At 37.2% G+C, this 13,869-nt stretch overlaps 2 protein-coding genes across 2 annotated transcripts; one reads left to right on the top strand and one right to left on the bottom strand.

The window, feature by feature from the left end:
* Positions 1–734: 734 nt before the first annotated feature.
* On the top strand, positions 735–3,030 carry LOC124642935. The gene is made up of 2 exons (XM_047181709.1): positions 735–1,359; positions 2,264–3,030. Exons 1-2 carry the CDS (start codon positions 1,021–1,023, stop codon positions 2,897–2,899), a joined length of 975 nt encoding a protein of 324 aa, XP_047037665.1. The 5' UTR covers positions 735–1,020; the 3' UTR covers positions 2,900–3,030.
* Positions 1,356–3,874, bottom strand: LOC124642929. Its single transcript, XM_047181695.1, has 3 exons — positions 3,550–3,874; positions 3,040–3,352; positions 1,356–2,184 (listed from the first exon to the last, which is right to left on the bottom strand). Exons 1-3 carry the CDS (start codon positions 3,693–3,695, stop codon positions 1,396–1,398), a joined length of 1,248 nt encoding a protein of 415 aa, XP_047037651.1. The 5' UTR covers positions 3,696–3,874; the 3' UTR covers positions 1,356–1,395.
* Between the last annotated feature and the right edge of the window lie 9,995 nt (positions 3,875–13,869).

The following is a 13,869-nucleotide window of genomic DNA, read 5'->3' on the forward strand; positions in this document are numbered from 1 at the left end:
AATTATTCTTCCTTTCCATGTTAATGAGGGTGAACCGTTTCGTTGCCGACTAACAATTGTGATTAAAATTCTTTTCAAGTCCCTCAGTCTGGCCTCTTTAAGCCATGTCTGTTATTTATCACAGAGGGAGAACGACAATGATTGACTTAATATAAAAAAATGTCACATACATTTCTGGTACTATATCATATAATTGAGTTAATGAAAGAGTGTTGTAAGTTTTGAAGGTGAAAACTAACCACACGATAATTTTACAGTTAATAAATCATTCGGACCCAAAAAAGAAGAAAGAAATCGTATAGAATAAACGTAACGAAATAGGCACAATGATAATATTGAAATCATACGATTTTCGTAAAGGGCTTTAATTTCACAACCGTTTGCGTGAATTTATTAAGACGAAACTCAAACGTTGTTCAATGCGGGAGCCGCGACGCGTCGGTTCCCCTTCTGAAAATATCACTCTCTGATAAAAATACGGGGCTCATTTCGGCGGTATTGTGGCTTATGTCACGTGAAACGAGTCCCACATACAAACTCCCGCATTATGTAAATAAATAGATAAAGACAGCAATTCAATTAGGGGAACACTTCACGCACGGTCGCGATCCACGCATGTCAAGTAAGTCAAGATTTTCATTAATTAACTAAATTATATTCCCGCATATCAAATTCATACTAACTCGCACGGGCGTTGAATAATATTCGGATATTCGTATAAATGTAGAGCCGTCTACACACTCGCGCGCGAACCGCGCGCGAAGGCGCGAAACACCCGCGTAACATGAGTGTAGATCCGATTCGCATATTCTTCGCGGCTTCGCGGCTCGTTCGCGCTGTGTTCCCCGAAAATTGTCGGTTTTTTGTCCCGCGACAAAGCGCTCGCAGGCGCGAAGCGCGACGTGAACGCGACAAGACTATACATTCGCGCCTCGGGCAGCTCAGTCGCTCAGTAGCAATTGACACGGATGGTTGTGTTTTAGTTTTTTTTTAGGTATATGCTACGATTTTGCTTGCAAAATGAGTAACGTGTGGAGCAATGAATTAGAACTAACATTTATAGAATGTTTTCGTGCTGAGCCGGTATTATGGGACATTAATTTGAAAGATTATAAAAATAAACTGAAAACCCATGATGCTTGGATGCGGATAAGTACGGTGATGGAAATACCAATTGATGAATTGAAAAAGAAAAAAGGTTCTCTCATGTCAAGCTATAGGAGCTACAAGGGAAAAGTTAAGAAGTCCGTTCAATCGGGAGCTGGTGCCGATGAGATATATCAGCCCATTTGGTTCGCTTATGAAGCAATGGATGCTTTTTTGGGAGATACTCTAAAGTGTAAAAAAAGTATGAATACGGTTAGTAGATAACTTTATTTTTTAATAGTTAGGTACTTAAATATTACTTAAATATTTTGTGAATTCGTTTCTTATTTCTGTGGCGTTATTTGCTGATCGCCGAGGTACTCTTCTCAAGTTACGAAAAGCGGATGTATTTTCTTGATCTGTCCTCCATGATCCAGGTTGTATAAGTACTCCATCATCATCAAACATATCAATAGATCCGGGTGGTGTATAGATATGTAAAGAAGTAGAACTTCGTCTCAAGAAGTTATGTAGTAGTATACAAGTATATGTTATAAGGCGAGCCTTTTGTGGTTGTAATGGGATTGGTTTTCTAAACACTCTAAATCTGGCCGCCAATATACCAAAAGTATTTTCTACCACTACCCGAGCTGAAGATAATCTTTTGTTGAATTCACGTTTTGCAGATCCTATGTTGTGCTGATCAGGATAGGGCTTCATTAAATGTTCTGACAGTGCAAAGGCTCCATCCCCCAAAAAAACGTAGGGCACATCAATGTTCGAACCTGGTAATGGATGCGGTGGTGGTAAATTTAAGCTGTTTGTACACATCTTGTTCCATAAAATACTATTTGTAAAAACTCCACCGTCACTTATTCTGCCTTGGCAACCAATGTCAGCAAACATGAAATTGTATTGACTATCAACTAATGCTAGTAATACTATACTGTAGGTTCTTTTATAATTATAGTATACAGAACCAGAATTGAATGGACAGTCGAGAACAATATGTTTGCCGTCAATAGATCCAACCGCTCGAGGAAACTTCCTTGCAAATCCTCTTTCAATACGCAGCCACTCTTCTGGACAAGATGGTATCTGCAAAAAACATAACATATATAAAACCTTCATGTAAAAAACAGTATTTAAGTGCCTAAATGTATGTGTGTTTTTTTAGGAACGTGGAATAAAGGAGCCTAAAGAAGTAAATCTCGAAGCTATTAAAGAGAATGTTGAAGAAATGAATGAAAATCGAAGTCAGTCTATTAACACCCAAAAAGACAGTGACCAGACAATCCACCGACGCAAAATCTCTTCAGAAGTGGTTGACGCAGGAAATGTCGTTAAAGACGCTCTTATCACCTTCAAATCCACGCTAAAAAGGAACCCATTACAGCCTATTCAGCAAGACGATGATTGCGATTTATACGGAAAACTATTAGCAAATAAGTTGCGAAAATTATCTGAAAAGAATAGATTGAAGTTGATGCACGACATTGATGGGATGTATTTACAATACCAATTTGATGACCCTTTAGTGATGACTCCATCGCCACCTCATTTTTATGAACCAAGAACAGGCACATCATCATCTACGCATTCAGAGCCTCCATTTCATTACGGGCAGGCGAATCAAAATACTTATTACCAAAATAGACAAGTAATATCAGCCCCACCTTCTAATATCATTATTCAATCGAACCGGCTAATTCGTACACCAGATTATCCTGTCCTTCATTTACCAGAGAACCAAGATGCAAACACATCTGATCATAATAATGATATAGTTCAGACAGCTTTTGACTTAAGTTAAATACCTACTGAAATTACCGAATTTTGTTTTTATTGTCTATTGAATTTTGTTATTATATTTGGTTGATTTTGCAAAGTTATATTCTAGATTCTAAGTAGTTCTGTATATGCATAATAAAAGTATTAAATTGATGTCCTTACTTTTATTTCATCCTCTAACACTTCACATAGGGCATGGCAAACTTCGGGTATAATTTTTGATATTATTTGTGGTGAAACTTTGAACAAAAAATGAAGGCTTTCAAAGTCATCTCCTGTTGCTAAGTATCTCAGTGTTATAGCGAGACGTATCTGGGCAGGAATAGCTTTTCGTAATTGGGTGTCTTGTTTTGAAATTCGTGTTGAAATTTGACTAAGCAAATATTCAAAATCATTTAATGACATCCGGGAAAACTTTTTGAATTCATCTGTAGGTTCTGCAACTAGTTCATTCAACTGCTCCTCCATGGTTGCACTGTAACAAAATACAAAGTTATCAAGTATCAGATCCCACATCACAAGATATGTTACAGCGGCGTATTACATTTTAACTGTTATTAAAACTGTAATTTTATATAGCTAAAAGTGAATATATATTTATTTCACCCATCTTGTACTACGTACTTACTATATCCTAAACTCTATGAGAAAGCATAATAAATTGGTACTTACCTGGTTCTGTTTCGGTGAATGGTGGTAATCCACCATCTCCGTTTTCTTTGCTTCTTTTGAATTGTTTGTTTTTTCTTTATGGCGTAACTATAAATTGCTAAAGCGCAAAGTAGCCCCGCAGCTGCTGTAGTGGTTTCACTGTCCATACCGACTACAAATAAACTATATTGATTAAATGCTTGGCGTGCATACGCGTCAAGTGCGCGAACTATACTGAGAGCCCGGCGCGAACCTCTGCCAGTGTGGACAGTTGGCAGTTCTTGCTCCAATTCGCGCCGCGATTCGCGTCGCGATTGGCGCCGTGATTCGCGCGCGAGTGTGTAGATGGCTTATGATTCGATTTTCTTCAAACGTCTGCGTAAGTTCCCAAGGACTTTCAAGAGCGTGTTTTAGAATTCTGATTAAGACTGATATTGCTACAGTAATCTGTTTATGTTAACTGAAACCAAGTGTAGTTATGTGTTGCATTAATTTGAAACAAGATTAGTTTCATTTGTCATTAAAGTTTGTGTAAACCCCAAATTAATTTAGGTCCAACTTCAGCGCTGTAGCGTGGCTGATGCCAACTTGATAGCGTCTTGAAAGACCATTAGTCTTGAACGTAGCTTAGGCTTATTTACCGAGCTATCTATCAATAATTTGCTCCATCAAAGTCTCCCTCTTCATTAGCAATTAGGATGTGATGTGGTGTCATCGTTTAGCGCATGCGTACCTATTTCCCTAGCTATAGCTGAGCGGTACAGTCGGATACAAGTGTCGCTAACGAGGACGTTATTAGAGCACGGGTGTTCCGCCCTATACATATGTACGTACGTTCACACGTGCAAATACTCTGCTACCTAGAAGAGCGTTCGCAACTGATTGCTCAATTAAGTTCAGCACAAAATCATCAATCAATCGCAAGCCGTGCTCAGTTGACCTTTGATTGATTCGCTCATTATACTACGCTGAGGTTGTTAACCGAACTCCGAAGAGTGTATTAGCGTATCGTAATTGTGTAGCTACAGTTTTGTAGAAAAATAGCGCAGCGCAACATTAGCATTACAAAAACTTTAAAAACTTTTCACTTTTCTTAGTTGCGCAAGATGTTTCAAGATGTCGAATTTTAATTTTAGACGTGACTTGGTTTTATTTCTCGGAAATAGGTTGTAGTTACAGTCACGTCGGTGTTTTACATAATTACCACGCAATATTTTTGTACTATAAAAATAAGTCAGAGAAAGGTTTCTAGGTTGAGATTTAGTTAGAATTTACATTGAAATCTGTCGTGTGGTGTAACAGGCCATCGTTAGTGGGTAGTTGTCAATTGTTTGTTGCCATGCATGTACTGTAGGATTTGCTCGGAAAACTCGCTAGTGGGAAATCGCATTAAGACCACGTACGCCGTTAAATGTATAAGCTTATTTAGGAGAAAAACTTTTACCTGGAAGTCATTAACAGCTTATTATTGATTAATCATAATGCTTAAATGATATATTTATATGTAACAGTAATTACATATTTTTACACACTTTTTAAACAATTATATATCTTATTACTATAAATTAGAGTTCTAAATCACTTGCAAGTTGTTAAAGTCATATGTCACATTACACTCGCATGATAACGACACGCACGTTGCTTTGTTACCGTGTACACTTACCGGCACAAAAAGGTATGATTGATGCAAACCCAGTGAGAGACGCTTAAAGCCCGAAGCGATTCCTCACTCAGCTCCTAATGTTGTGATTTTTAAAAACGTGGGAAAAGACCTTTATGTAACGATATTTTCTCTCCGTTTTTCTGCAACATGCGCCACGATTGGGTTCACTCAATGCAGTGCACTTGAATTGGTTAGACTGTAGCTATTCTACTGATTATTGTAATAGCATATTATTCGAAAACTTAAGTAACCTTCCGCATAATCTGTTGAAGCTCGATTTTATTTAATATTTCGTCAACATCAGAATAATAAAAGCAAAGTTATTTTTTATCGTTATTTAAACACAAAATCGCTTTTCAAAACACCATAAACTGAACCATATATAATTAAATCTGTATACAAGTAATCCATTATTTGTGATTTGTACTTAATGGATTTTTAGACCTTTATAAGACCTTTGCCTCTGGTACCTTCGAATTAATTATATTTTCCCATGACGATGTATGCCCTTGTATGAGGCTTAGCGGTTTATAATATCGTTCAATTTTTATAATCCTCTTTATCTCAGTCCCTCAAAGGTGAGGTATCTGAAAATACGTGCAGAAAATACAATGCGTCAATGTTTTTCTGCGTTTAAATCCACGGATAAGGCTATAAAATTGGAACACTCACATATTTTTAATACCTATAGTGTATTTACCTATCTTATGTTGTCCATTATCTAATGTTGCATTGCGCTGATATTCCGAAGTACTCTTTATTGTCGATCGGGGCTGTGCACTATAAAAAAGCACTAGAGCCACTTCAATTGCCCCGCGGTAACGTGCGGTCGTTAAAATGGTGGTTCTCTAATGACTATTTCATTCTGATTTACGAATGCAGACCGCTTCAAAAGCCTCACCCCTCTCGATATAACTCACCACAGTGCTCACCCCATTATCACTGAACCGCGAAAACTCATCTCAAATTACGCATCGAAAAAAGCAATAAGCAATTGTTTCTATCCGAATGTATTACTGAGACTCACGTTTTTTGTTCTTTTTTTTATTCTAAAGCGATAAAATTGGCTCGGGATTCCGGAAGCAATCGCATGAAAGACTCCCGGATTACAATATCGGCAGGTGAGATGAATACGCTGGGAAGCAATAAGGAACTTTCTCGCATTACTCGAGGGCCCGGCGGCGGCGCGTGAAACGATCCCACAGTGTAAACTCGCAACTTGATTGTACCGCCGGGATCGAGTCCACCACAACCATGTTTTGTTTCCGCAGATATATGCTGTTATTGGCTGCAACTGCGGAAAACTTTGACGTTTTACATGCCTTGGTCATGTGCACTTGTGCTGAATTCGTAGCGACATGGTAAAAATGAGATTTTTTTAAACGATGGAGAATGAGGACTGCTCATTTATCTACTCATGATAATTGTTGTGACAGCTTTTCATTCAAAACGTGATGCAAATTAATGATTGCGACAGAAACTGCAATTTAAACATATAGTCCACGCATTAAATCAAACAATGATCGCAGCACATTGCCGATGAAATCCTAGTTGAGCGTAATTCCGTGAATCAGTCCGATCAATGGCCAAAATCGTACAATGGTTTTAACACAAAATTCGATAACCGTACACCTGTAAACCCTTCACGTGCTGGACTAATTGCTGTAGATTGATCGCGGAACATGAGTGTGGCTCGAATTTCACGACAATACCGTCCATTACGAGGTTTATTCGTCCATAATTTAGAGATAGGTTGGTGTAGCTGCAGGCGAACTAATGGGCTGGCTGTCACACTTCGTTATTCAATTTGAATACGTCGAAAGGACGACTGAACAAACAGAGGTACAACAAACGACGTGACACCTTGTTACCCGTCAGTGGGTAATCCGTCTCTGAAACTATTATTGTTTCTCTGCACATTTGTTGCTTTTATAGATATCTTTAGAGTGGTTGTCTGCGGGGTAAAGCGATCCCATTTAGTTACTCATCTACTGTCGCTTAGGGGTTATTGTCTAAATAGCAGCGCTCATAGCGCCATTCTCTGAGTCTGACGCGCTGTCGTCGAATATCTTAGCCTAGCTTTAATATTAATCTGCCACGAAAGCACGCGTCTAATGTATATCATATATGCTCGAAATAGGATGTAATAGTAAATTAACCGTCACACGCCGCTTTTATCGCCGGCCATACTACTAATAACTTGCGGTCTCAAATAGTGACGTGACACAAGTGGCTATTGGCGTGGTGGCGGGCGGAATTGCTTATTGCCTGCCAAGCGACACCCTTGCCCACAACTACATATATTACCAAGATCCTGAACAGTGACAGTTTCCACTGAACACTGGAAATTACGCTTGAGTACTAAGTAGCACCCGTGTGTTTACTTGACGGCTTAGAAGTCTGTGTATTGATGTAATTACCAAGCTTCATTTCTAATGTACGGTCTCTTTAATTATAGCTTTAGTTATTTGTGTAAGGTAGATAATCTTAGTGGTTTAATGTTATACTCAGGTCTCTAAATCAAATTAATGATACGTTGTCTGTACGTAGTTACTATTTAGTAATCTGTGGTGCCATGTAGGTACAACAACTAGTAGTACAACAAGCTATGTTGTAACTGTGTCCAAATACTAAAAATAAGTACTAATTATTGTAGAAGTATACCTAACCTAATCTAAATAAATATCCTCGTTTTATGGATCAATGAGAAGTTTCAAGAGTTGAAGAAAATTACTTTATTAAACACTGCGTTATGCCGACTCAGTTTTGCATATACCGGTACAAAAGGTTTGTAAGTTTGTATAACTTTTAAAAGGAGAAATCGAGTACTTAAGATAAAAAAAAACCCGTGGGCTCCCTCGGGAAACTTTCAATAAAAGCTTTTATAACAAGATGGTGATCTTTCCCTTTCTTTCGTTGCAAAGATAAACGTCAATTCACAAATCGCATAAAAGTTTTCTAAACTCCTTGATTGATCACGACTGTTATAAGGGACTTTTTTCAATTCTCTTGATATATCTACAGGTTCATCAACGCATGAAAATATTTCAAATAGACAGAAATAAATAACGGATATTCGTATCAGTAACGTTTAGACGGAGTGAGGTATGAACGAATGAGCATTTTACATCTTAAATTGCTCCCAGGCATAGTCAGTACATACGATACATAAAGCACAACCAAAATGAAATGTTTAAGAACACATTATTTATTATAAGCTTGACAAATGAAAAGCTAATCTTTACATAGAAGGTAATTAAAGTACCTACATGGACAAATTATATCAACAATATTTTCTATAATTTTATAACAGTGCAATATTAAATCATCAAAATAACAAATCCAATCGTTTGCCGTCACAAAGACCGCAATGCAGAAGTGGAATGTGGCTGGTCACGTTTGTCGCCACTCAAAGGTATGCGTCCGAAACAATTGCGTCCACTTCTACACGACACATGACACGGCCGATGGATTAAGGGTGAACTTCCATCAACCCCACTTTAAAAAACAGGAAAATATAGACGAATATTTTTTGGCGGATTATTATGATTTTATCATCGTCAGATATCACGTTATATACCTAGGTTAAATAAGTTATTTCTGTAATAAAAATATAAAAAACTCACGCTGACATTTCAGCACGCACACAACCATGCACACCAATACAATCATAGTAAACGACAATGATATAAACGATAATAGTGTAGTAATATGAGCTTAAACAATACCGGGTTTAGACTGTACAGGTATTTCGTCGTAATTCCATCAATGCAGGTGTACGTTTGTTCCTGATATTCGTATCTAAGTACACAGGTACGTAATACCGCTAAGTAGCCGTCTCAGTGACGAGCCGCGCTTTTGCGAACCTAATAGCGATTTCAGTTTAGAGGTAATATCGTTAGCGGCATAGTGCTGCATTAGCCCCATTGGATATTGGATGTCGTAATCAGTTTAATATAACACAGACAGCTAAGTGCGATCTTTGATATCACCATTTTGTAACAACATTGCTGAAATACTCCATTCTAAATAGATCCCCGCGATATTTAATTAAATATCTCATAAATTTGTCGTTTTAATATGAAAAGTAGAAGATAATTCATTAAGTAGCGTTATAATATCTCCTACTGAGAGCCTCTTCAAATCTTGGAGAGGCGCGTTACCATAATCTCAGCTATTAGACAACCCCTTAAAATATACTGACTGGCATTATTTTAATGAATTTTGAATGAGTTGCTGTCAATCATTATGTAAAATCCATAAAGCTTTTCCCCTTATTTACGAAGCGGGTCTTTAGTCTACGGTTACATCTGCGAGGCAGGTATTTTTATAATGTAATATTTTGTATTTTTTCACAAACTTTTTTTTTAATGGTCCCTACATTAAAATAAAGATATTCATCCACTTAATGCTTCTACGCGACTTTGATGAATACGAACAATAATAGAATTTACTTTTAAGAGTGAAAATAAATTCTTTTCACGCGCATAATAAATCAGAAACTGTTAAAAGAATACAACGAACTTAAAGGAACGATTCTTTCACGAGAAATGTTGGTTTGAAACTTCAACTGCGCGCACTTTGCCGAGGGAGTCGGAAAATGTTTTTGGCATTTTCTTAGAGCGGTCTATAGTAACAATCTAACACAGGACAAAGTGAGAACACTGGACGCACTCTTCTGATGTTAATACACGAATGACCACAGTAATCTTAGGCTGCTATTAAAGCAGGACTGGAAAATAAACTCGCTGAATGCTAATCCGCAAACGTTTGGTGCCACAATACGTATAACAGAACGGTTCAAAGGAATTAAATTATCTGTGTAACGTTGCGTGAATTTTCCACTTGTTTAAAGAGACCGCTGTTCATAACGAAACCAAACGTAAGCATGAAATTAATTCGCTCGTTTCATATAATGAGGTTTATACAGGTTTTCTGCTGTTTACTTTCTTGAAAGATGATATTGGGAAATTATTGGATTTTATTTAAGCCCATCAATATTACGAATTATCTTGTGGTATGTTTTATTACTGATCCGTGATCCATTTCATGATAACGATCGTACAAAAATCTGTTTACCTAGATTTTCAACAATGTTGGTATTTAAATATGAGGTAATACCTAAGCAGTAAATAGCGTAATAATATTCGGAGATTAGCAAGCAAGAGGTTGATTAAGTAGACAAAAATGCAAAAAATCGTGAGTATAAGCACGTATAAGTAACAAAATGTAACTCACATTGCGGGCAATCGTAAAACGTTTCAAACAAATATTTATTGGTGGATCTTCAAATCAGGTCATGTGTAAAGCGGATAAAGGCACAGTTAGCCGTGTTTGGACCCTACTCGCTTTATAGTAGTTGCTATCACGCTCTCTATCACTATAAAGATGTTGATTGGAAAACCGAATTGTCGACGCGCTGTGACCCGGAAACAATAAAAACTTTACGGGCGGCGTTCAGAGGCACTCGGCTCCCGGCCGCTAGGTGGCGCTGCGGCCTGTTGTCCTCTTTACGACCAGATTACGGGAAGATTAAATAAAAAACAGAATCCCCAAGCTCATCGCCATTTTTAAAAGGTTCCGTGTTTGTAGTAGCTGTGGACGCTCGTAAAAGTTAGTTCAACTTTATTTACAGCTGAGTTTTGTCCGTGTGCACCGGTAAAGTGGCCACTGTTGTTCAGTTGTTTTAATCTCTCGATATAGTTTGTTCTACATCTGTTTAATTAATTTATGGCTTTTGTTCAATGTGCCTGCTGACCCGCCTCGCTAGGTTTTGTCGCATTGTTACTGAACTTCACACGGTTACACAGTACCTACATATGTATTCTGACGAATAATAATTTCATATTGTAATGATTTCCAGGGATTGAAAATTAATTGGGGGATTAAAATGGAGAATATTTTGTGCATATCTGTGTATAAGCATTGTCATCATGAAAGTTAAACGAGTAGGTGTGAATGTTTTTCAGTTTGCGTTATTTATCATGTTCTTCAAATAAGCAGATTAAATATCACTTAACAATTTGAGCGAATATGATACAATTGAGCTGTTTAAAATGCAAGTAATTCTGAGATAAAAGTGAACGCTTCTTCTACGTACCAATATTTTAAACATTTCTGAAATAATAGAGAACCTTACCTCATTTTATTTTACTACTTTGACCTTTAAACAGAGCCTGGGGAAAATCAATTGTCTGGCTAGCTAAATATTAAACATTTTAATAATACCTACCTTTTTCTATTTTATTTAACAGTTGGAACGTGGCGAGAAAGGCCGAAATATAATTCCCAAGATGAATTTGTATTTACGAAAACGTTTAGGACGTCAATATCCAGTAGCAAAGGACGGGCTGCGTACTATTTCATATTTCATGTCACGAATCAACCCTTACGATACGTGACTTTATGATGGTGGCAAGGTTTTCAGAAGTCGTGTACAGAGCATTGCAAAAAAACTGGGTCGACTCGCTTTTTCGGACCAGCCAACACCTGTGACGGTAATCACTTTATAGAGGTAAATATCAATAGACTGGATTTTTTTTCTATGGGCTACTAGGTCTATTGTTGGGCATAGAAACTTTACTGCTTACTAGAACATACAAAAGGCCATTCTATTTTGACACCTGGCCTTTTTAGTGGTATTCCAAATTATGGATTTGTGTCTGTTTGGAAGCTACGCACTGTACTGAGCTTGCATAATTTTGTATCTAAATGCTGAAGAAATAAAGATGAAAATTGCGCCTCAACCTTTAAATATACGAATGAAGTTACAAATACTGTTAGAATAAATAATAGTACACAATACACACTGAAGTTGATTAAGCTCGTAAGTAGCTTTGCTTTACAAATACTGTGGAGTTAATTTTAAATACTCTTGGTTTGCGTTATTACGCTTGACTAATGTGGTTCATTTAGTATGAACATAGCTACTAATTGAACACTTTAGCGCTTATTGTTGAAATGTGCATGGGTACTCGTTAGCTTGTGGGGTTATTAGTGATTGTGTTAGTGCATTATAATGTTATTGTAAATTGTATATGGATTAATTATTAGAACCAAGGTTTTGTTGCGTACAACCTCTTTATTAAAAGTGTGAGCATGATTTATAGAGTCTGTGAAAGCAAAATGCCTATGTGATACAGAAATCATCGAATATAATATATGTACCTGCTATTATTTTTCCCCTAGTAAGTCTTGATATTACTTTGAGAAATGTAGGTGTATCGTAACACGATAGGTATACTTATCTGCACACGTTTTTGAGGCATTCTTTAATGTTTTTAAGACAATACTAGTAAGTAAAGGCACAACCACACCAACTTTAATGATTTCCTAACGCAGGTATTTCAACCGCGCAGTATTTCAAAGACAAATAATAGTTTTTTGTTGGCAAACACTTGCATATAATAAGCAGTTGCGTAGTGCGGGGGCGGGAGTATTAACCTTACATTAGCGTAAGCATTCTCGCACACGGAAGACTAAAAGTCGGCCGACAGTTGCTTAAGATTTTTTAGGAAAACCGTGAATCTAATAAAAGTTTTAAGTCAGTTTTATACCGCCCGCATAACTAATCGCGTAATCACATAATCTATAATTTGCGCAGTTCCATTTACCATAGGTCATGCGCCTTCTTTTAGGTTAAATTCGTATGATAGTCATGACCATGATCAGTTACAAGTGAACTAACGAGACGTTTGGGTTCTCTGAGAGTCAACGAATTTTAGTATTACGAAAAAAAATCGGGTTCAAAGTAGGTGAGTAAAGGCGAAGACAGTAACGTTTCTCGTTCCCCGCTCACCCGCATTTTGACGCGCTATTTTTTTGTCGATTTTCCGTTGTGGCATCGCCGCCAGTTATTTCTCCATGCTATCGGGCGACTAAAAGTTTCCAGTCTGCGAGTGTTCTTATACTCTGAGCTGCAGGCTGCAAGGTTGTGTTAGCATTCGGCGGCGGTTCCGCGTCCACTCTGACATTGGGGTACAAGTACGTGGCCTTTTTATGTTCACAGAATAGCTTTTAAGACGTAAACTGAGCTGCATTTTGATCGCCTTAGGTTTAACGGTATTTCAACGCTTTATCGGTTTTCTATGTAGATCAATAAACGGTTTTACGATTTTTGAATCTCTTATTTCCGGCACACCTATGTATATAGGCACCTGCTTACGTTATTTAAACCTGAAACTGAACTAGAAATAAATCTTATTACAAAATGTATAATTTATTCAATTAAAAAAAAAAAATTGAAATGGTTACAGTTAATATTAAAAACCGAGTCAACAATAACATAAAATAACCCAAAATCGATAAAACCTATCGGATTATGCAAGATAAGCATTTGGCAATATATCAGCTAATGAAAAATAAACATTCAAAAATGGCACACACACACACACAAAACGAAAAGGAAATAGATTTCATACGATAGGCGTTAGGATGTGTTCCATAGTTACTACTAACAAGCCGTGTGAAACTTAAACAATGGACGTGAGATTAGAACCACGTACCCGAATAAACCAAATATGTAAATAATATTTATGCGAGAAACAATACAACAGTGTTACTCAAGTTTTGATGGAGGCTCGGCTCGTGCCCCGGAAATAATACCATTATAATTTTGTTGCTAGGGATAAAAAAGGTGAGGGATTACGACGATATCACCCTACGAATATAATTTAAAG

Source organism: Helicoverpa zea, chromosome 2 (assembly GCF_022581195.2).
Source record: "Helicoverpa zea isolate HzStark_Cry1AcR chromosome 2, ilHelZeax1.1, whole genome shotgun sequence".
Classification (NCBI taxonomy): domain Eukaryota; kingdom Metazoa; phylum Arthropoda; class Insecta; order Lepidoptera; family Noctuidae; genus Helicoverpa; species Helicoverpa zea.

What these genes read in the sequence shown, in the direction of transcription:
- LOC124642929 (XM_047181695.1), bottom strand. Translation starts at nt 3,695, where the DNA reads ATGGACAGTGAAACCACTACAGCAGCTGCGGGGCTACTTTGCGCTTTA. An exon ending in ATTCACCGAAACAGAACCAG is followed by an intron (nt 3,353 to 3,549) that starts GTAAGTACCAAT and finishes ATTTTGTTACAG; the next exon opens with TGCAACCATGGAGGAGCAGT. An exon ending in TGTTAGAGGATGAAATAAAA is followed by an intron (nt 2,185 to 3,039) that starts GTAAGGACATCA and finishes TGTTTTTTGCAG; the next exon opens with ATACCATCTTGTCCAGAAGA.
- LOC124642935 (XM_047181709.1), top strand. Translation starts at nt 1,021, where the DNA reads ATGAGTAACGTGTGGAGCAATGAATTAGAACTAACATTTATAGAATGT. An exon ending in GTAAAAAAAGTATGAATACG is followed by an intron (nt 1,360 to 2,263) that starts GTTAGTAGATAA and finishes GTGTTTTTTTAG; the next exon opens with GAACGTGGAATAAAGGAGCC.